The sequence below is a fragment of the Elephas maximus genome, chromosome 5 (genome assembly GCF_024166365.1).
Source record: "Elephas maximus indicus isolate mEleMax1 chromosome 5, mEleMax1 primary haplotype, whole genome shotgun sequence".
Taxonomy (NCBI): domain Eukaryota; kingdom Metazoa; phylum Chordata; class Mammalia; order Proboscidea; family Elephantidae; genus Elephas; species Elephas maximus.
Window position 1 is genome coordinate 70,103,065 of NC_064823.1, and position 20,036 is coordinate 70,123,100.

Below are 20,036 nucleotides of genomic sequence, written 5' to 3' on the forward strand. Positions count from 1 at the left end.
AGCAAGTGACAAAGCAATCGAAGAAAGATCTCAGGGCAGAGAAAATTTGCTGGCAGTATAGAGGAGCCTGAAATAGAGCTGTTTTTTTCATGTTAACTACCCATGAATTTTCAGTGAGCTCAAGGCAACTATGGTTTCATCACCCGGTGAGGAGTAGCTTTGGCGCACACTGCCCATTGCAAGAGCTGCAAGGTGTAAAAAGAGGAACAACATGCCTCCGTCTCCAACATCAGGGACCTGAGCAGAGGAGAAGATCTTCGACAGACACCGATTAGCCAGACAAGCAGGAGCAACTGACGTGGACATGTATTCCCCTATAAAAATGGGCTCTTTGGCAAGAGATGCATTTGCTCTTGCCCCCCTTTGCCGCTGCCAGACTTTTAAGAGAAGAAAAAGATTATTTAGCCCAATGGCACTCTCAAACACACACACATACAAACACACACACACACACACACATCCAGTGCCAGAGACAGAGAAGGGGAACAAGTGTGCACTGTGCTTCCTCCCTATTTGAAGTACCTCCATCAAGCTTGGCAAGTGTTAGAAGTGGGGTGTGGAGTGACAAAGATGACACTTAAATAAAATATAAGGTTCATGTTTTAAGTTAGATTAAATTTTAATAAATAAAAATGACTAGCACAACTCTTTAAAAGGCTAAACACAGGGTTACTATTTAAAAAAAAAAATGCTATCAAGTCAATTCCAACTCATAGCAACCCTATAGTACAGAGTAGGACTGTCCCATAGGGTTTCCAAGGTCCAGCTGGTGGATTTGAATCGCTGAACTTTTGGTTAGCAGCCTGCGCTCTTAACCACTGTGCCACCAGGGCCCAGAATTACAATATGACCCGGCAATTCCAATCCTAGGTATATACCCAAGAGAAATGAAAACATATGTCCGCACAAAAACTTGCAGGTAAATGTTCATAGCAGCATTATTCACGATAGCCAAAAATTGGAAACAACTCAAATACCCACCAACTGAAGAATGGATAAACAAATGTGATATATTCATACAGTGGAATAGTATTTGGGCATAAACATTTTTGAAATATATATACTGATAAATTCTACAACAGGAATGAAACTTGTTATGAAGAGTGAAAATATTATGTTAAATGAAAAGAGCTAAAAAGTACTCTAGAAAGTGAGAATAACAATTCTTGCATCTGAGGTTGCTTCCTTGTTTATAAAAAGTGCTCCCAACATGTTTTTGTTTTAAACTATAATTTATGTAGTTGACAATTGAGAAATGGTAGCTAAATGAAAACGCATAATGGTGATAGCTCTAGAAAAATGGAGTACAGCTGGATTTAGACAGAACTAAGCTAAGAAGGACAGGAGACTGATGCCCAAAGGAAATCAAAAAGAGAGTAATTAGCAAAAATCAGTGACATTTTTCATACATTGAGGAAAGAAAAAGGTAGTTTTTTTTAATAAAACACATTTCTCTAAACACCAAAATTATAAATGTTTAAAATTTATTTTCAACCACTCATTTTTTTTTTTTCCTAAGCTCTCTTCTTCACTAGCTAAGATAATGGCAATTCACTTAAGTTGTACTATTGAGACAGTCTGTAATTTGGACTATGTGGTTTCTCATATTAACTAAACTGGTAGTTGGTATGATAAAATGTTAGAAACAGAGCTCAAGGGATTCAAGTCCACTAGTTCTCTCTCCAAATGGGTGCCAAGCAATAGGTGCTGTGAGACAAGAAATCCAGCGTTGCCTCTCTCCGGGTGGTCCAGCTTTGCAAAGAGAGCCCTTCAGCCTCCTTGACTGTCATCATAATCCTTTTCATAATCTCTGAACAAACTCCAAAAAAGGAATTTAAGCAAAGGGAAGAGACGCACCAGTGCTACCAATACAAGCCTTGTTTTAGAGACTCCTTTCCATGTGAGTTCCACGTTTTGACAGCATAGGTCACAAGTGAAAACAAACCATCTCTTGCACCAAAGTTGGCATTACCAGCATAAAGAACCCCTTTGCAAACCTTACGTGGACTTCTCATCTGTCATTTTAAAATCATGCATTGGATAAGGTATGTATTATAGATCCTGACTCCTAAACTACTGTGTCTAGAGGACTCTGATAGTCAAAATGGCAGAAATAATAATGATGATGACAATGACAGCAACAATGAGCCAAACCAAACCAGTTGCCATCAAGTCAATTGTGACTCATGGCAACCTTGTGGGTTTCAGAGCAGAACTTCGTTTCACAGAGTTTTCATGGCTATGACATTTTGGAAGCAGATTGCCAGGTCTTTCTTCCATAGTACCTCTGGGTAAGTAGTATGCCATCTTATGGTTAGTAGCCACACACTTAATCATTTGCACCACCCAGGGACTCCCAGTAACAATACCTAATATTGATTAAATGATTAATATGTGGCCAGTGCTGTATAAGCATTCCAGACACATTATTTACATAAGACTAACAACTACTCTGTGAGTTAGGTTTTATTATGACAAACGAGAGCAATGAAGTTAAGTAACCTACCAAAGGCATACAGCTTTTGGTGAAGTCTGGATGTTAACCCAAGCAATCTGACTCTAGAACCTGTACAAAAAGACTAGGTTTGATTGCTTCTCAGGGAGACACCCATACTGGCTAAAGGCAATTCTAAATAAAATTATGAGTATAAAAGCTTTCTCACCCACTGGGATCCCTCTGCCCACCCTGCCCCCAGCAATTTCTATGTTGGTCCAAGAGGGTGTCTCTGCTGCCCTCTCCAACAGCAACAGATTTTCTCAGTTCTTCCTCCCACAGTCAAAAGTTACCTAGTGACCATTCCCATAATTCATGCTTATGCAATAATGAATGACAGAAGGTCAAGGGTTTACCTGAAGCACAGTTGCTTTTCAATCACTTTTCAGGAGATAATGTCTTAATGCAGAGTAATTACTCTCTTATAGGAACATTAGGCAGAGTTGCAGGACTGTGAGAGGAGGCCTTTTGGGATAGGTGGGCATTTTAGATTCCTTCAAAAGGAGCTACATATAGAATGATCCCTATTTTAATTGTTTTGCTCTAAATCCAGCAAACCAAGGAAAATAGGCACATAAAAGGAGAAGTATAAGGCCTCAGGATAAAAGCCAAAATCCTTAACACTACTTACTGGACCCCTCATATACTGGTCTGTGCTTATTTCTCCAAATTCATCTCTCCTCACTGCTGTCTTCTTCCTTAATTTCCTGAAATGCTTGCACGTTGTCAGTTCCCCAACAATCTACCTGGGCCTGGGCCTGGGCCTATGCCTTCTCTTCTGCCATATATACCACTCCCAACAGTCACCCATATCATCTTTTACATTCTCAGGGTAATTATCTATTCCTTAGAGAAACTGTCCTTTGATCTCTAGTGGTTGCCTCTATTTTTCTTATTAAAGGACTTATAACACGGTTCTGTAACTGCAGTTGTCTATTAACACCCACCACAATTTAACTAAAAAGCAAAGATGTCACCTTGAGGACCAAGGTGTGCCTGACCCAAGCCACGGTATTTTCAATCGCCTCATATGCAGGCAAAATCTGGACAGTGAATAAGGAAGACCTAAGAAGAACTGATGCATTCAAATTATGGCATTGGCAAAGAATATTAAATATACCATGCAATACTAGAAGAACAAACAAATCTGTCTTGGAAGAAGTACAGCCAGAATGCTCCTTAGAAGCAAACATAGTGAGACTTCATCTTGCTTACTTTGGACATTTTATCAGGAGGGACCATTCCCTGGAGAAGGATATCATGCCTGGTAAAGTAGAAGGTCAGTGAAAAAGAGGAAGACTATCAATGAGATGGATTGACATAGTGGCTACAGCAATGCGCTCAAACATAGCAACGATTGTAAGGATGGTGCGGGACTGGGCAGTGTCTGGTTCTGCTGTACATGAGGTTGCTATGAGTTGGTACCAACTCAATGGCACCTAACAACAACAGAAACAATTTAACAGTATCTTCATGGATGCTGGGTATTTATTTTAGTCATCTGTGGCAGAGACTGTTAACTCTTCTCAATATCCACGTTCTCTTCTGCTTCCCAGGATAAAGCTAGGCTATGTTTCCAACCTCTTTTGAGGTTAAGCATAGTCATGTGACAAGTCTACCAAATAGACTATAAACGGAAATGTCAGGGCCACTGTCCCTAGCTGGAACAAATTATTTGTGCTCAACTGTTAACCTAGAGGTTGGTAGTTGAAACCCACCCAGCAGCACAGGAGAAAAAGAGGCCTGGCAATCTGCTTCAGTTAAAACTATAGCCAAGAAAACCCTATAGAGCAGTTCTACTCTGTAACACATGGGGTCGCAATGAGTCAGAATCAACTAGATGGCTCCTAACAACAACATGCAACGTTTTTAGGTGCTGCCAGGTCGAGTCCAGCTCATAGCAACATAATTAATAACAGAACAAAACAATGCCCCAGACCTGCATCACCTTCATCATCATTTCTATGCAAGACTCCATTATATATCCCCATTCACCATGTCTGAGAAAGAAATGACCTTCATAGTGAATTTGAAAGCCAAAAGTTCAAAACTGAAAAATGGAAGCCCAGGTTTCTAAATAATTGTTTGAAGCAGACCCCTATTACATACCTGGAATTATTTTGGATTTTAACTTGAGAAAGAAACTGCTTATTTTTAAATCATTACTTGGGGAAGGGGTTATTTTTATAGCATTGGCATTGCCTGTATCACCTTTATATTCCCTGGAATCTAGCATAATAACCATAAAAACAAACCAAGCCCGTTGCCGTCGAGTTGATTCTGACTCATAGTGACCCTGTAGGACAGAGTAGAGCTGCCCCAGAGAGTTTCCAAGGAGTGGCTGATGGGTTCAAACTGCCAACCTTTTGGTTAGCAGCTGAGCTCTTAACCACTATACCACCAGGGCTCCATAGGCACATTAGAAATCTATAAATACATATTGAATAAAAGAAAATGAGTGGATGAATGAGTGAACAAATAGCTGTATGAATATCTTAAAAAATAAACTCTTTTTGTCATGATAATGTGAAGATAGTTAGCATTTATTTTATGTTTACTATTTTTTTTATTCGCCAGTGCTTTCTAAAACCCTTTACGTAAAAAAAAAAAAAAAAAAAAACTCATATTTTATCTTCATAACAGTGCTCCAGTGTAGACACTATTATTATCTCACTGTACAGAAAATGAAGCTTAGACCAGCTAAATCATTTGCCCAACGTGTCATAATTAGTAAGCGGATAGGTCACGATTCAATCCAAGCAGCTTGACTCTAAAACTCATGCCCTTAAATACTCTGAAGTAAATAAATGTCATGGCTATATCGCTGTAGACAGGTAAGTGAAAAAAAAAATTATTCAACTAATAGAAATAATAATAAAAAAATTGTATTAATGGCACTAAAAATTTCTAAAAATGTGTGATGACTCACAATACCACTTATGTGTCTTTTTAAATCCCAGGAGACTCAGATACTACCTAGGAAGTCGATTTTACCTGAGCGTAAAACCCCAGTTCCAAGGAATCCACAATTATTTTAAACACTTAATAAAGGTTTTAGCTTCTTCTGGCACACATTTTACAGAGAGCAGCAACTGCCTTAGAGATTTCTAGATTTCATTAACTCAAGTTTTATTAAATATTTAAAGTTAAAGCTTACTCTTAAATCAGCAGTCACATTTAGAGGTCACCCTCAGGTTATAATTCACTCAAAATCACTTTGTTCTCTAAGTTAAGAGAATCTATTGTGATCTAATGTACTGTCATCTTCATCACGTCCAGAAAAAAATCTCCCCACACAATTGGATCAATATCTGTTGTAGAGTCTAGACTAGCTTAATTGGGTTGGTGCCTGTTTGGATTTTAGTCATTTTATCAGAAGTCCCCACCTGGCCTCTAAAAATCGATGCTGTCCAGTATAAAAACATTCTAACAGAGGAGGGTATACCAGATGCACTCTCTTGTTGTTACTCTTAGTTACCTTTGAGTCTGTGCTGATTTATTGCAATCTTATGTATAACAGAATAAAAAGCTGCTTTCTTCATGATCTTTGATATGTTTCAACTCATTGTTGTGGCTATAGTGTCAACCAATTTCACTGACCCTCTAGTTTACCAAAAATGATGTTCTTTTCTACAGGTTGGTCTTTCCTTAGAATGTGTCTAAAGTAAGCAAGACAAAGTTTCACCATCCTTGCTTCTAAGGAGCATTCCAGCTTTATTTCTTCTAAGACTGATTGCTATCCATAAGGTTTTCATTGGCTAATTTTGGAAGTAGATAGCCAGGCCTTTCTTTCTAGTCTCTTAGTCTGGAAGCGTCACTGAAACCTGCCCACCATGGGTGACCCTCCTGGTTTATTTGAAATAAAAGTGGCATAACTTCCAGCATCCCAACAACACACAAGCCACCACAGTACAACAAACTGACAGCCAGGTGTATCACACGGTATAACAGATGCATTCACTAGTACGGCTAAACTTAAGACCAAGCTATTATTTAAGTAATAGTATACTTCATGGCAAGAGTAAAACAGATGGGTCCACTAAAGTACTAGAAATTTATCGCTGGATTCATTTAACAAAACCTGCATGATTGCCTTAGTTTTAGGATAATTATAATTGTTCTTAATCCCTGATTTAGTCACTTCCCCCATGTTAGGATATCTGTAATTAAATCCACAGTTACTTGTCATGATCATTAATGAAAGATGGCTGAACAGACTTTGTCACCAATTCGGTTTAAGTATGTTTTAAAACCTTCTTTTGATAGCTATCCAAAAGCCCCACGGCCGGGTAGTACTGTATTTTTCACAAATAACATGCCCATACATGTAACATGCATAGCACATAGCACCCCTAGGAAAATAATGCACAAGGGGATTACATGGTTGGCAAAAAACATGTAACTTGTACATTATTTGCATAAAACTGTAGTATAGCGGAAACACCTTTTTTATAGACTCATATGTATAGTATGGAAACCCTGGTGATGTAGTAGTTAAGTGCTATGGCTGCTAACCAAAAAATCAGCAGTTAGAGTCCACCAGGTGCTCCTTGGAACCTCTATAGGGCAGTTCTACTCTGTTCTATATAGGTTCACTATAAGTCAGAATCTACTCAATGGCCGCAGGTTTTTTGTTTTTTTTTTTAATGTGCAGTATGATTTTTAACTTTTTCCCCCATATGTAAGTATGACCTTAAATATAAAAATAGAAAAAAAAAAACCTAAAAAGCTGGAAAAATATGGTACTATAAAATGTTTACAGTATTGGCCTAGGAGTTCAGAAATAAAAGACGGATTAACATATTTTCAAAAATTGGCTACATGCATCAGTCTCTCCTTTTTTTTTTAGAAACAACTAAAGTCAACTTCATTTTTTAAAATCTGTTCTGAATAAAATCTATATCTGTATAAGTGCAGTCACTTGTAGGATATGGTTCCCGGAGGAAGTTTTTGTTCTAGATGAACTAAATTTTCCTCCATTTTTAAAATCACTATATAGTAAGTAGTTTAGTTTGATATATTTTCAATATGAAATAGTCATATGTTGACATAAACCCGTCACCATTGAGTCAATTCCGACTCATAGCAACCCTACAGAACAGAGTAGAACTGCCCCACACAGTTTCCAAGGAGCAGCTGGTTGATTGGAACTGCTGACCTTTTGATGAGCACACCTGAGCCCTTAACCACTGTATCACCAGGGCTCCATATGTTGATGTAGGCCTCTAATATACTGCAGGGGAAAAAAAAGCAGGGAAGCCTTTGTTAAAGACTGAAAAGCCATTATTTACAAGTTAGGCATTGTCACTGGAGAGAGAAGGACCTAGAAGTACGTTTCCTCAAAAGAAAATTCTAGAAAAATAACAGTAGAAGGCAAGATTCACTTATTCAAAGAACATGAAACACTAATATTAAGTTCAAATACTTAAGTACACAGTGCACTGTTAGATATTTTAGGTTCTAGTAAGGATTAAAGTTGAAAGAATACATATGGAAGAAAAATCTAATTGAGAAATTCTGTTCACTAACCTAGGTTTTCTACATTATCAGGATATGGCTGCCATTTTTCCTTTCTAACAGACAAAGGCATTTGTACGGCTTGAGTAGCAAAGGTGTTCTGGAAAGAGTTTCCTATTGCCTGCTAGAGAATCCAGGCTCTTTGTACAACATACACATTTTACGCTGTGGCCCCACCTATCTCTAACCACATTTCTTGCCAGTTCGCCACCTTCACAATAGGGAGCAACCTATAGATGCTATTTTACAGTCCCATCCCTTTCCTCTTCTCTGAATTTCTTTCAATTCGTCAAGCTCCCGCTAACTTTCAAAACTCTTGCTTTGTGCAGCCTTCCCACCCCTCTAGACAAAGTTATTACTCACTCGTTGGTACTAATTATATCTGTGTTTTCAGGGCATTCAGCACTTCCATGGTACCTGTTGCAATTATATTTTATGTTTTCCCAATAGATGAACAATTTTCCATAACAAGGATAATGATGAAACATGACTACTGAGTTGAGGGGAAACTCAGGGAAAGTTTTACTAAAATACATATGACTTTAAAGTTTTTTTAAAAAATAGAAAGAAATAGAAAAAAAAAGTTACCTAAAAACTAGAAAAATATCTAGAATGCTGGCTTATGAGTAACACAAATCATAGATGTATTAATGTTTTTTTTTAAAAAATCGGCTGTATTCATCACCTTTCTGGGATGACATTCTGGACAGGAGGGACACAAATTTCAAGGACTCTAATGCTTTCGTTTTTGAAGAGCGTTAATCAGTTTATTCACTGCCTTGCTTTGACTATCTCTAAGCCAAAAAGAAAGAAGAAACAAAATCATATTAAGTTTTATTGACCATTTCTAGCTAGTTAGGAATGCTTGAATTGACATAAAATAAGATCCAAAGAAGCAAACAAAAAAATTCAAAGCTATTCCCCCCAATTTTTGACTGCCATATTAATACCAAACATTTAACAAATAATATGTAGAAAGAACAATTAAGAAAGCTTTTGGGGAAAGAAAGTACAAGGATTAATACATGTAAGAGTTAATACCTTCTTGTCAATACAACTCTATTTTGGTAATTTTAGTTATTATAAGTCTACATATATTAATATCAAAATACTATTTATTCTAAAAATATTATGAATTAAGAAAGTAATTTTCATAGTAAGGCAGATTTTCTCTTGAATTAATCAGTAGTTTATGCCTATCCTTATCTATATTACACTATTTGAACAAACAACAACAACTGCATTGTGCTCTGTACTGTGATTCTGTGGATCTTCTCAAAAATAAATAGCATAGATTAGGAGACCAATTTAATATGACAATATCTCCTTTGAACAGTTTAGGGCACAGTTCTTCAAACTGGGATTCATTTGCATATTCGATGTTAATCTGCAGATTCTCAAACTTGAGAAACTATGAACTTCAGCTTAACCACTATACCCTACCTTCATGACTAGAAGATATGCTAAGCTCGCTAAATAGTCAAAATATTGATTTGCTTTGTTTTTAACTTTCCACTGACTTGACTTCTGCACCTTCTGTTTGCTCTTCTCATCCCTTGTACTGGTCCTGGATCATGCCTAATAAATTGTTTAATTTGTACTCACTCTAGTTAATAAGGCAGGCCACCCTCTCCAAGCTAAAATAAGAGTTCATGGGAAAAAACATTGAATCTTCTCTGTTCAGCACATTCCTCCATGTCAAAATCCCCACTCTGGATCATGTAAGCACCTGCGTCAGGTTCTACCTTTTTTCACATTAATCTGATCCCTTTCTCTGAGTTTGGTAAAAAATGATTTTATGTTCAAGGTAATACTTAACCAGAGCATTAGACAAGGTACAATGAAAAAGAACTCTGGATGTGAGATAAAGGTCAAAGATTCCACTGCTTTGCTTCTTACCTCAATATGACCTTGAACATGTCATTTCACATCTCTAAGCCACAATAGTTTCATCTGTAATGATAATCCTCATATTCCCCACTGATTTGCTATGACAAATTAAGTAACAAATACAGAAATATACCATCAACCGTTCTAAGTAACACCAATATGAGATATTCTTATTACTTTATTTGCCAGGCCTTTGGCAGAGGCCAGGTAAACTGAGACCTACCTAGAGGTAAATGATGGCTCCACTATCTGTTAAAATTTGGGTAATCTGCATAATGTGCTGACCCTTGGATTCCTCGTGCACAAAAAGGGATGGTAATGCCTACCTCATAGGGTTATTTTAAGCATGTCATAAGATTAAAAAATAATAATAATAATAATAATACATGTAAATTCTTAACCTGATGTCTGGCCCTAGGAAAAGCTCAAAAAAAAAATGGCAATTTCAAAAAAAAAAAAAACAATTGGGGTTTGTATCATGTACTGTCATTGCTATTGTTAATTCACTCAATTACAGGAATGAGAACCTGGTGAAACGAAAATGCTTCAGGAATTTAAAACACTAGAGCAGCCCTGATTCAATTCCTAATTTGGTTCTTGAACTTAACACCAGAGGAAAGAGTCTCAAGAACATTCTGTCATGGATGTTTACGTGAACTAATCTAACATATGGTTTACCAGTATCCCCTGGATGTGGACGGAGGGAAAGCACAGCGGTGATGCCTCAGTCAAAATTATTCTTTGATGAGTTGATAAGCAATCACAGAGGAAAAAGTTTGTTTAGAACTAGTAGGAGAGATGACTTTAACTCCCTGTTATTGCAGTCTAGAGAATTGTGGCTGAGAAAATAATAAGCAAATAAAAGACTGTTAAGGAACCACAAAAAAGCATAGAACCTGTTCCCAGAGCCCTATATTGTGCATCCCAGTTGAATGTATCAATGTACAGTTTAGCACCACATCCATATTTTATGCCTGTTAAGAGAGAAGCCCTGGTGGCTTAGTGGTTAAGAGCTTGGCTGCCAACCAAAGGGTCAGCAGTTCAAATCCACCAGCCACTCCTTGGAAATCCTATGGGACAGTTCTACTCTGTTCTGTAGGGTCACTACAAGTCAGAATCGACTGATAGTACTTGACAACAACAGAGGTAGAGGGAAGCCCTAGAGAATTGCTGCTGAAGATGTCTCAGAAATAACTGAAAGTTGCATTGACAGTCTTCCTTCAAAGTTTTGCTTTCAATGTATTCCTGAGAGAAGAAAAGATGTTTTGGCTACAATATATGTCTTCTAGCAGATGTCTATTAAAATTCTCTTCTGAAGTAAGTTTTCCCGAGTGACTCAGGCATTCTGTTTGGGCTTAGTAAAAATTAAAAACAATATTAGACCAGTATAATCTGCTACTTCGCCTCAATTAGCAAGTTCATCAACTCTGAACTAAAGCAAACAATGCGAAAAAGTGCAAAAGATGCCAATGAACTGAACAAGAGCCAGGGAAATTGGGACAGCCTTAATCTGCATCGATTTCAAGCAAACTCTTCTACTTCTTGGATTCCTTAGGCCCACAGTGCATTTTATTTGCTTCTACTTACCAAGGGCTTGGTTTCATCTTCATCTTTGAAATAATAGAGCTGATCCCCCTTGAGAACGAACCAGCGGGTATGCCAAGTCTTGACAAAGCCTCCTTGCTTCCTCAGCCACCCACACTTCATGCCACTGTGCCGCCCTTGGCCTTGTTGGGGGTTCTCCCCAAAGTCGTTGTTCTCCTCCATTATCAGGCTGACGGACTTCCCTATTTAGCAAAGAGAAAAGGCAAGAATGAGGTTCTCTGCTATATTCAATTTCCTCTTAAACCTCACCCGTCCATAAATAGAGGGGAAAGAGGATAAAAAATGTTTATCAGTTCATTTGCCAAATTTCTAGAAGCAAGCCACAGACCTGACAACAACATGCCCAAGGAAAACTTGGAGAACTTGTTTTGTCTTCCTGGTTTCTTAAGTGAACTAGGTGATGATAACTTTTTTTTTTTTTTTTCCTAAGTAGAATGAAAGAAATGGGAAAGTTCTAGAGGTAATATGTTAAGATGCAATTTTTGAAAACAAACTAAAACAAGCAACAAAAGCATAATGCTCATGATAATGGGACCCAGTATCTTTGTGCACTGACTCGCCTGTTTGTGCAGGCCTCTGATTATCTGAGCAAGCACTAGCCTGACACATGTTAAAGTTTAAAGAGACTATTTTAAAAACCTCAATGGAAGACATTTGTTTTGCATATGTGAAAATTTTCCAAGATGCATCTGCCTCCCTCAACCCAAACTATTCCCTTGAGAGTTTCTTTGGCCGATCAGGAGTTAGAACAGCTGAAAAAGTTTAGAGGAGAAAAAAAAAAAAAAAAACCTGCCTGGCAAATCAAATTTCCTTCTCCTTACACCCACCCTCAACCTTCAGGAGTAAATGGTAAGCTCCAGTCAATTACATGGCGAAGAATACCTTAAGGTTATGTATAAGGCTGTACACAATATACATAGTAATAACATGGGGTTATCATAGGGAAAACGTTAATCAACAGATGAGACGCTAAAGTGCCACAATAAGAAGGGAGGAGGTGGGCTTTCGAGAGAGCCGGGCATGAGTGGTTAGGAGTAAAAAGAGATTTTCCTGTCCGAAAGGCTTTCTCCAAATTCTTGCTAATTTGATTTCTAAGCATTCATTCAGGAAGTGAGAAGCCTGCTCTCTTCTTGTTTGAGGAGTGCCGAGTATACTCATAAGGATACAAATTAATTAACAAAACATGGACTATTCCTGTTCAGGCATATTCATTCAAAAATCTAATTGATTCCAGAAGACAAGTAGTCTTTCCCTCTAGTTTTTATTTTCACCACTGATTTTTCAATCAATTTATATTTATAAAATTCTATTTAGTCCCTGGTAGGCACAAACAGTTACTGGAAGGTTAACAGTTCAAACCCACCCAGGGAAACCCTGGAAGACAGGCCTGGCAATCTGCTTCTGAAGGGCCACAGCTTTGAAGACCCTGTGGAGCACAGTTACACACTGTATACATGGAGTCTCCATGAGGCGGAATCGATGCACCAGCAACAAATAACAACAACAGTTATAAATTCCATGAACTTTTCATTGTCAGCCCTTGGTTATTTATTTGCTTCTTCTTTGAAGGTATAGGTTCAAATGTTCCATTTTTGGTCTTCCAGTTTCTTTGAGAAAGTCACTGGTTGGTGCAGTGCTCTGTTGCTAACCGAAAGATTGGCAGCTAGAATCTACCCAGAGGCACCTTGAAAGAAACGCCTGGTGATCTACTTCTGAAAAATCAGCCACTGAAAACCCTATGGAGCACAGTTCCACTCTGACACACCTGGGGCCTCCATGAGTCAGAACTGACTCCACGGCACCTGTTTTGATCTGTTCAGTTTCTTTTAATTTAGTTTTGCCATTCCAGTTGTAAGGATAAAGCAGAAATTTTGGTTATAATTACTTTTTATTTTTAATTTCAACCATCTTAGTAATTTTGCATCTTCCACTGACATTAATTTCAGTCTACCTCCATCTTTGCTTTTACCTTCACCTTTTTAAACTGTTCCTAAGCTTCAAATAGGTCACTTCACTACTATCTGTCTCATTCAACATCCACTTTTGTTTCCTTCTTTATACCGAAACACCCTTCTAATTAATAGTCCACCTACTCTACAAACGTCTGGAAACATCAGTTGCTCTATGGGTTATTCCCAGGACATTAACAGGTTACTGCAGGAAACTCATGTGTGTGCATATCGGATCATGCCCAATGCTTCAAGATTGTTATGCCCTTAAGGCAGGAATTTTCATCTGTTTTCTTACACAATATTTGACCTAGTAGAAACAGCCAAGAAAAGCCCATTCTCAGTCAACAATAAATACCATAATATAATTTAGATAATGAGTATACTTTTTAGACCACCTTAAATAATCTTTGTTGGTATTTAAATTGTACACATATACCCAACTTGCTATTTCAATTCCATTTATTTATTCTTTGACCAAGCATCTTAACCTATAAAGTTGAGTAAGACCTTAAAACAAACACATCACACACACACACACACATCAAGAATGCATTGCACAACAACGAATTCTTTCTTTTGGTTTTTTTTTCTTTCTTTCTATTACATTTGAAAAAGTTCCTCTAAAATCCTTGAAAGCAATTATCAAACTACCATCAATAATATAAAAAATATGAAATTAGTCAGATGCAAAAGGACAAATACTGTATAAGACCACTATTATAAGATCTTGAGAAATAGTATAAACTGAGAAGAACACATTCTTTCGTGGTAACGAGAGGGGGGAGGGAGGGAGAGTGGGAGAGGGTTATTTACTGATTAGTTAGTAGATAAGAACTACTTTAGGTGAAGGGAAGGACAATACTCAATACACGGAAGTCAGCTCAACTGGACTGGACCGAAAGCAAAGAAGTTTCCAGGATAAACTGAATGCTTCGAAGGTCAGCGGAGCAAGGGTAGGAGTTTGGGGACTATGGCTTAAGGGGACTTCTAAGTCAATTGGCAAAATAAATTCTATTATGATAACATTCTGCATCCCACTCAGAAGTGTGGCGTCTAGGGTCTTAAATGCTAACAAGCGGCCATCTAAGATGCATCAATTGGTCTCAACCCATCTGGATCAAAGGAGAATGAAGAATACCAAGGTCACATGATAACTATGAGCCCAAGACAGAAAGGGCCACATGAACCAGAGTCTTACATCATCCTAAGACCAGAAGAACTAGATGGTGCCTGGCCACAATCGATGACTCCCTGACAGGGAACACAACAGAGAACTCCTGAGGGAGCAGGAGAACAGTGGGATGCAGACCCCAAATTCTCATAAAAAGACCAGACTTAATGGTCTGACTGAGACTAGAAGAATCCCAGCGGTCATGGTCCCCAAACCTTCTGTTGGCCCAGGACAGGAACCATTCCCGAAGACTACTCATCAGACATGGAAGGGACTGGACAATGGGCTGGAGAGAGATGCTAATGAAGAGTGAGCTAGTTGTATCAGGTGGACACTTGAGACTGTATTGGCATCTCCTGTCTGGAGGGGAGATGGGAGTGTAGAGAGGGTTAGAAACTGGCAAAAGGGTCACGAAAGGAGAGACTGGAAGAAGGGAGCGGGCTGACTCATTAGGGGAGAGTAAATGGGAGCATGTAGCAAGGTATATATAAGCTTACATGTGACAGACTGACTTGATTTGTAAACTTTCACTTAAAGCACAATAAAAATTATTAATAATAATAATAATATAAAAAATACAAGTGGCCAATTCCCTTCCCTATTGTTCACTACTAATGCCTTAGTAAAAAAATGTGTACATGTAAGAACACAGTTTATGGTTTTTCTTCCATTTGTTGTTTATAAGTCTGGTTAAGGCCAATGACAGCATTGCCCACTGAACTCTTGGACATAAAGCTTACATTTTTATGACTTCATATTGCAACAGAAAGAGTTTTAATAATACTAATTGTAACAATTAATTAAAACAGAAATAAAAACAGATTGTATCATATCCCTAGGGGGAAAAAATGCCACAGCTATTGTTAGATGAGAAAAATTAAGTTTTACTAAAATAACCATGACTTTTACAGAAGAGAGAAGCCCTGGTGGCTCTGTGGTTAAAGGACTTGGCTACTAACCAAAGGTCGACGGTTGGAACCCACCAGCTGCTCTGTGGGAGAAAGATGTGACAAGGCACTTTCCGTAAGATTTACCGCCTTGGAAACCCTATTGGGCAGTTCTACACTGTCCCATAGTGTTGCTGTGAGTAGGGATAGACTCAAAGGCAGTGGGTTTGGTTTTTTTTTTTTGAGGAATTTTGATATTTATAGATAAATTAAGGGGTTCAAATTTTATCCCTCATCTTTACAATGAAGATTGATCGTTCGAGGATCGTTCCTAAATACAATCCCTTCCAGCACTCTAAAATCTATAATCTCTATAATCCCATAAGCATAGGGACACCAGATATCCCCAACACTTAGTACAACATGAAATACGGTGACACTCGATAAATGTTTGATAAATTAATTAAGTTTGCAATTAGTTTGATGCTAGGTGTCTAAAAGTGAACAAGATCCCCACCCCCCGCCCCCCGAAGCCTGATCCTCTGCTAAACCTGCTCACAGTAAATGGCACAATGAAACCCTATGTACAATAGAAAGAAACACTGCCTGGTTCTGTGCCTTCCCCATGATCGTTGTTATGCTTGAGCCCATTGTAGCAACCACTGTGTCAGCCCATCTCACTGAGGGTCTTCCTCTTTTCCTCTTTTTCACTGACTCTCTACTTTACCAAGCATGATGTTCTTCTCCAGTGACCGATCCCTCCTGATAACATGTCCAAAGTATGAGACAGTCTTGCCATCCTTGCTTCTAAGGAGCATTCTGGCAATACTTCTTCCAAGACAGATTTGTTCATTCATTTGGCAGTCAATGGTATATTCAATATTCTTTGCCAACACCATAATTCAAAGGCATCGATTCTTCTTCAGTCTTCTTCATTCATAGTCCAGCTTTCACATGCATATGAGGTGATTGAAAACACCATGGCTTAGGTCAGGTGCCCCTTAGTCCTTAAAGTGACATCTTTGATTTTTCACACTTTAAAGAGGTCTTTGCCACAGATTTGTCCAACGCAATGTGTTGTTTGACTTCTTGACTGCTCCTTCCTTGGGTGTTGATTGTGGATCCAAGTAAAATGAAATTCTTGACAATTTCAAACTTTTCTCTGTTTATCGTGATGTTGCTTATTGTTCCAGTTGTGAAGTTTTTTTTTTATGTTGAGGCATAAAGTTTTATTTTATTTTATTTTATTTTATTTTTTTATCTTTTGCCGAGATAATTCTAATATCCTTCTGGCTGGTCTTATTGCTTCCTTTTTTAACTACAGACACAAATCCTCAAGCACAAGCTCACACATATTTCATGCTCCATAAAGCGGCCAAAAAAAAAACATTGCCCTCGAGTCAATTCCGACTCATAGGGACCCTGTTGAACGGAGTAAAGCTGCCCCATAACGTTTCCAAGGAGTGGTTGGTGGATTCCAACTTCAACCTTTTGGTTAGCAGCCAAGCCCTTAACCACTATGCTATCAGGGCTCCTAAAGCAGCCAAAGGAGGCTTTTAAAAGTTTAAATCAGATTAAGATTCTTTACACTTAAAAACTTCATTGCCCCCGCCCCGCCCCCACCTCCATTATACTTATTTCAAAATCCAGTGTTTTACCTTGGCTGATAAGGCTCTGAATCACCTGGCATCTGTTTACTTCTCTAACCTGTAATCTCATGCCACTTTCTCCAAATTCTTCCCACCCTCTGCCACACACACACACACACACACACACACACACACACAAATGCGCTGATGCAAGCAACCACACCAGGCTTCTTTCAGTTCTGGAAACACCCAAGCTTCTTTCTGCCTTGAGTCTTGCCACTTGCTGATCTATACGCCTAGAAAACTTTGCCCCGTGCTCTTTGCATAGTTGACTCCTTCTCATCCTCTGAGTCCCAGCTTAAAATTGTTTTCCTCCAACAAGCCTTCTCTAAGCACCTACTGAACTAGTTCCACTTCTGCTATAGTCTCTACCTACAAATACTGTCCTCTGTCTGACACTTCTCTGAATTATTATTTCTTCAGCTGTCTATAGTCTATCACCCCTCCAGGAGATCACAAGTTACATGAGGTCAAGAGCACGGTTTTCCTCACCACAATACACCCAGTGCCTTTAATAGTACTTAGTTCGGTCTCAGGAGCCCTGTTAGTGCAATGGTTAAATGCTCTGCTGCGAAGCCAAAAAGGTCAGCATTTCCAACTTACCAGTGGCTCTGCAGGACCAAAGACCACGCCATCTGCTCCATAAGGACTGCAGACTAGGAAACCCTATGGGAAAGTCTTCCTCTGTCATATAGGGTCACTGTGAGTCAGAATTGACTCAACGGCACACAACGGTGACAACAGTTTTGGCTCCGTAAACATTTGTTGAATCAACGAATGAAGCTATTTAACAACCGTAATAGAAATCCTACAAAGAACATTATGGAAAGTACTTTTTAAGTACATTTAATGCCTTAAATAAAATTGTGTATTTAAGAAATTGATTTTTTTTTCCTTTGGCAAACAATACTTAAATTAGCATGAAAATTTTCTTAAACACAATAACAAAATCACCAAACTTAAGTGAACCTGAAATTGTTCTTTACAAAGAAACATAATATTCTAAACTTACCCGTTTGAGCATTGATAGGAAATGCATTTATCCAATTGCAGTTTAGCACAATTTACAAAACACAATTTAGTTACTCAAATTCTCAGGGAATGATTTAAGTGAATCTCCACTGGGAAAGTATTTTCACTGTGGTCAGGCCATGACAGCTGGATGGTACGTGAGATTACAAAATAGAGCTATCAATTTAAGCTTTTAACAAATCAACAACAACATAAATTGTTACTCCAAACTAAAACAAAAACAAAATTGGAAGTTGTGTTAGTCATCTAGTGCTGCTATAACAGAAATGCAACAAGTGGATGGCTTTAACAAGGAGAAATTCATTCTCTCACTGTCTAGTAGGCTGTAAGTCCAAATTCAGGGTGTCAGCTCCAGGGGAAAGCCTTCTCTCTCTGTCGGCTCTGGAGGAAGGTCTTTGTCATCAGTCTTCCCTTGGTCTGGGAGCACCTCAGAGCAGGAACCTCAGGTCCAAAGGACACGTTCTGCTCCCGGTGCTGCTTTCTTGGTCGTATGAGGTCTCCCCTCTCTGCTAGCTTCCCTTTCCTTTTATCTTTTGTAGGATAAAAGGTGGTATAGGCCACGCCCCAAGGAAACTCCCTTTACATTGGATCAGGATGTGGCATGGGCAAGGGTATTATATCCCACCCTAAAAGACTCATAGCAGTTGCTATGAGTCAGAATTGACTCAATGGCAATGGTTTCAGTGGGTTAGGAAAATCATAAAATGGAGGACAACCACACATGGCCTAACTAAGTTGACACATATTTTGGGGGGACACAATTCAATCCATTAAAGAAGTTAACTTGTATCTTTGTATCAGCCTTAGAAAAAACCCTTAATGGTGGCACTCTTCCAAGGTGGGGCTTAGAAAGGCCCCATCATTTGACGGCCTTAGAGCTTTGAATTGTTTTTTAGAGATAAAAACTGGTTTGTTCATACACTCTTGTGATTCTTTTTATAACCAGGTGAACTAAAAGCACTGTAATATATAACAAGGTATAATCAGAGATGAAATTCATATTCCTAACAGAATTGTCTAAAAGTCAAACAGCCGCACACATAGGTATTTATATTTGTCACTTAATTTCAACAAAGAATACATAAACATCCATATAAACAAAGATGTATAAAAATAGAATGCCCTATGCAACAGAGTTACAGTGTATTTGGATTTAACTTAACATAGCTTCAACTACACATGTTCAGCAAACACAAGAGTGAGATGGAGGGAAAGGGCTAGATAGATAGAGAAAAGGGAGAGAGAAAGAACAACTTAAATAGCTCAAGCAATTCCACCACTGTCCTTCCATTTGGCTCAATGAACATATGCTCCCACAGCAAGTGTGAGGCGGAAGAAATGAATCTGCATTCCTCTGGTCAGTATCAGCTCCGTTGGCCTCAGGTGGTGCACCTCCCATAGAATGTGATCCCAGAGTTTCAGAGTTCACGTGCTTTCACACCACATGGCCCTTCAACACACACAAACTACTCCAGTTGTTCAATCAAAGAAACAGTGCTCTGTTCTATTACTGTGTGGAAAACAAAAACTGGCAGAGGCGGGAAAACACTCCAATTGATAAGAGATGTATGGGACTTTCAAGCGTAATTCTGATCACACCCGATTATCACCTTTTGTGTTGTCATTGGAATTATAGATAGACAATGTTTATCTAAACTCTGCTTTCTTATTTAAAACAAAAAACAAAAAAAACTCTCTTCTGTAGCCGTTGCTAACATGCTGGTTTGTCAGCCAGTAGGACATTTTACTGAGCTGTATATCTAACGCGAGCATATATACTCTCTAGAAGTAATGGCTTGTACAAGAAAAACTTACACAGGGAAGGAGAAAGCAATGTGT

At 38.5% G+C, this 20,036-nt stretch overlaps 1 protein-coding gene across 9 annotated transcripts in view; it reads right to left on the bottom strand.

The window, feature by feature from the left end:
• Positions 1–20,036, bottom strand: part of ARHGAP24 (Rho GTPase activating protein 24) — a 703,232-nt gene that overhangs the window by 453,464 nt on the left and 229,732 nt on the right. For 8 of the 9 annotated variants that reach the window (XM_049885808.1, XM_049885804.1, XM_049885803.1 and 5 more), the window contains one exon: positions 11,489–11,688. In XM_049885808.1, the coding sequence (XP_049741765.1) occupies positions 11,489–11,668 (180 nt within the window). In that variant the 5' untranslated portion in view covers positions 11,669–11,688. Of the gene's footprint in view, positions 1–11,488; positions 11,689–11,834; positions 11,967–20,036 lie in introns of those variants that run through there. The other variant, XM_049885800.1, reaches the window with a different exon arrangement.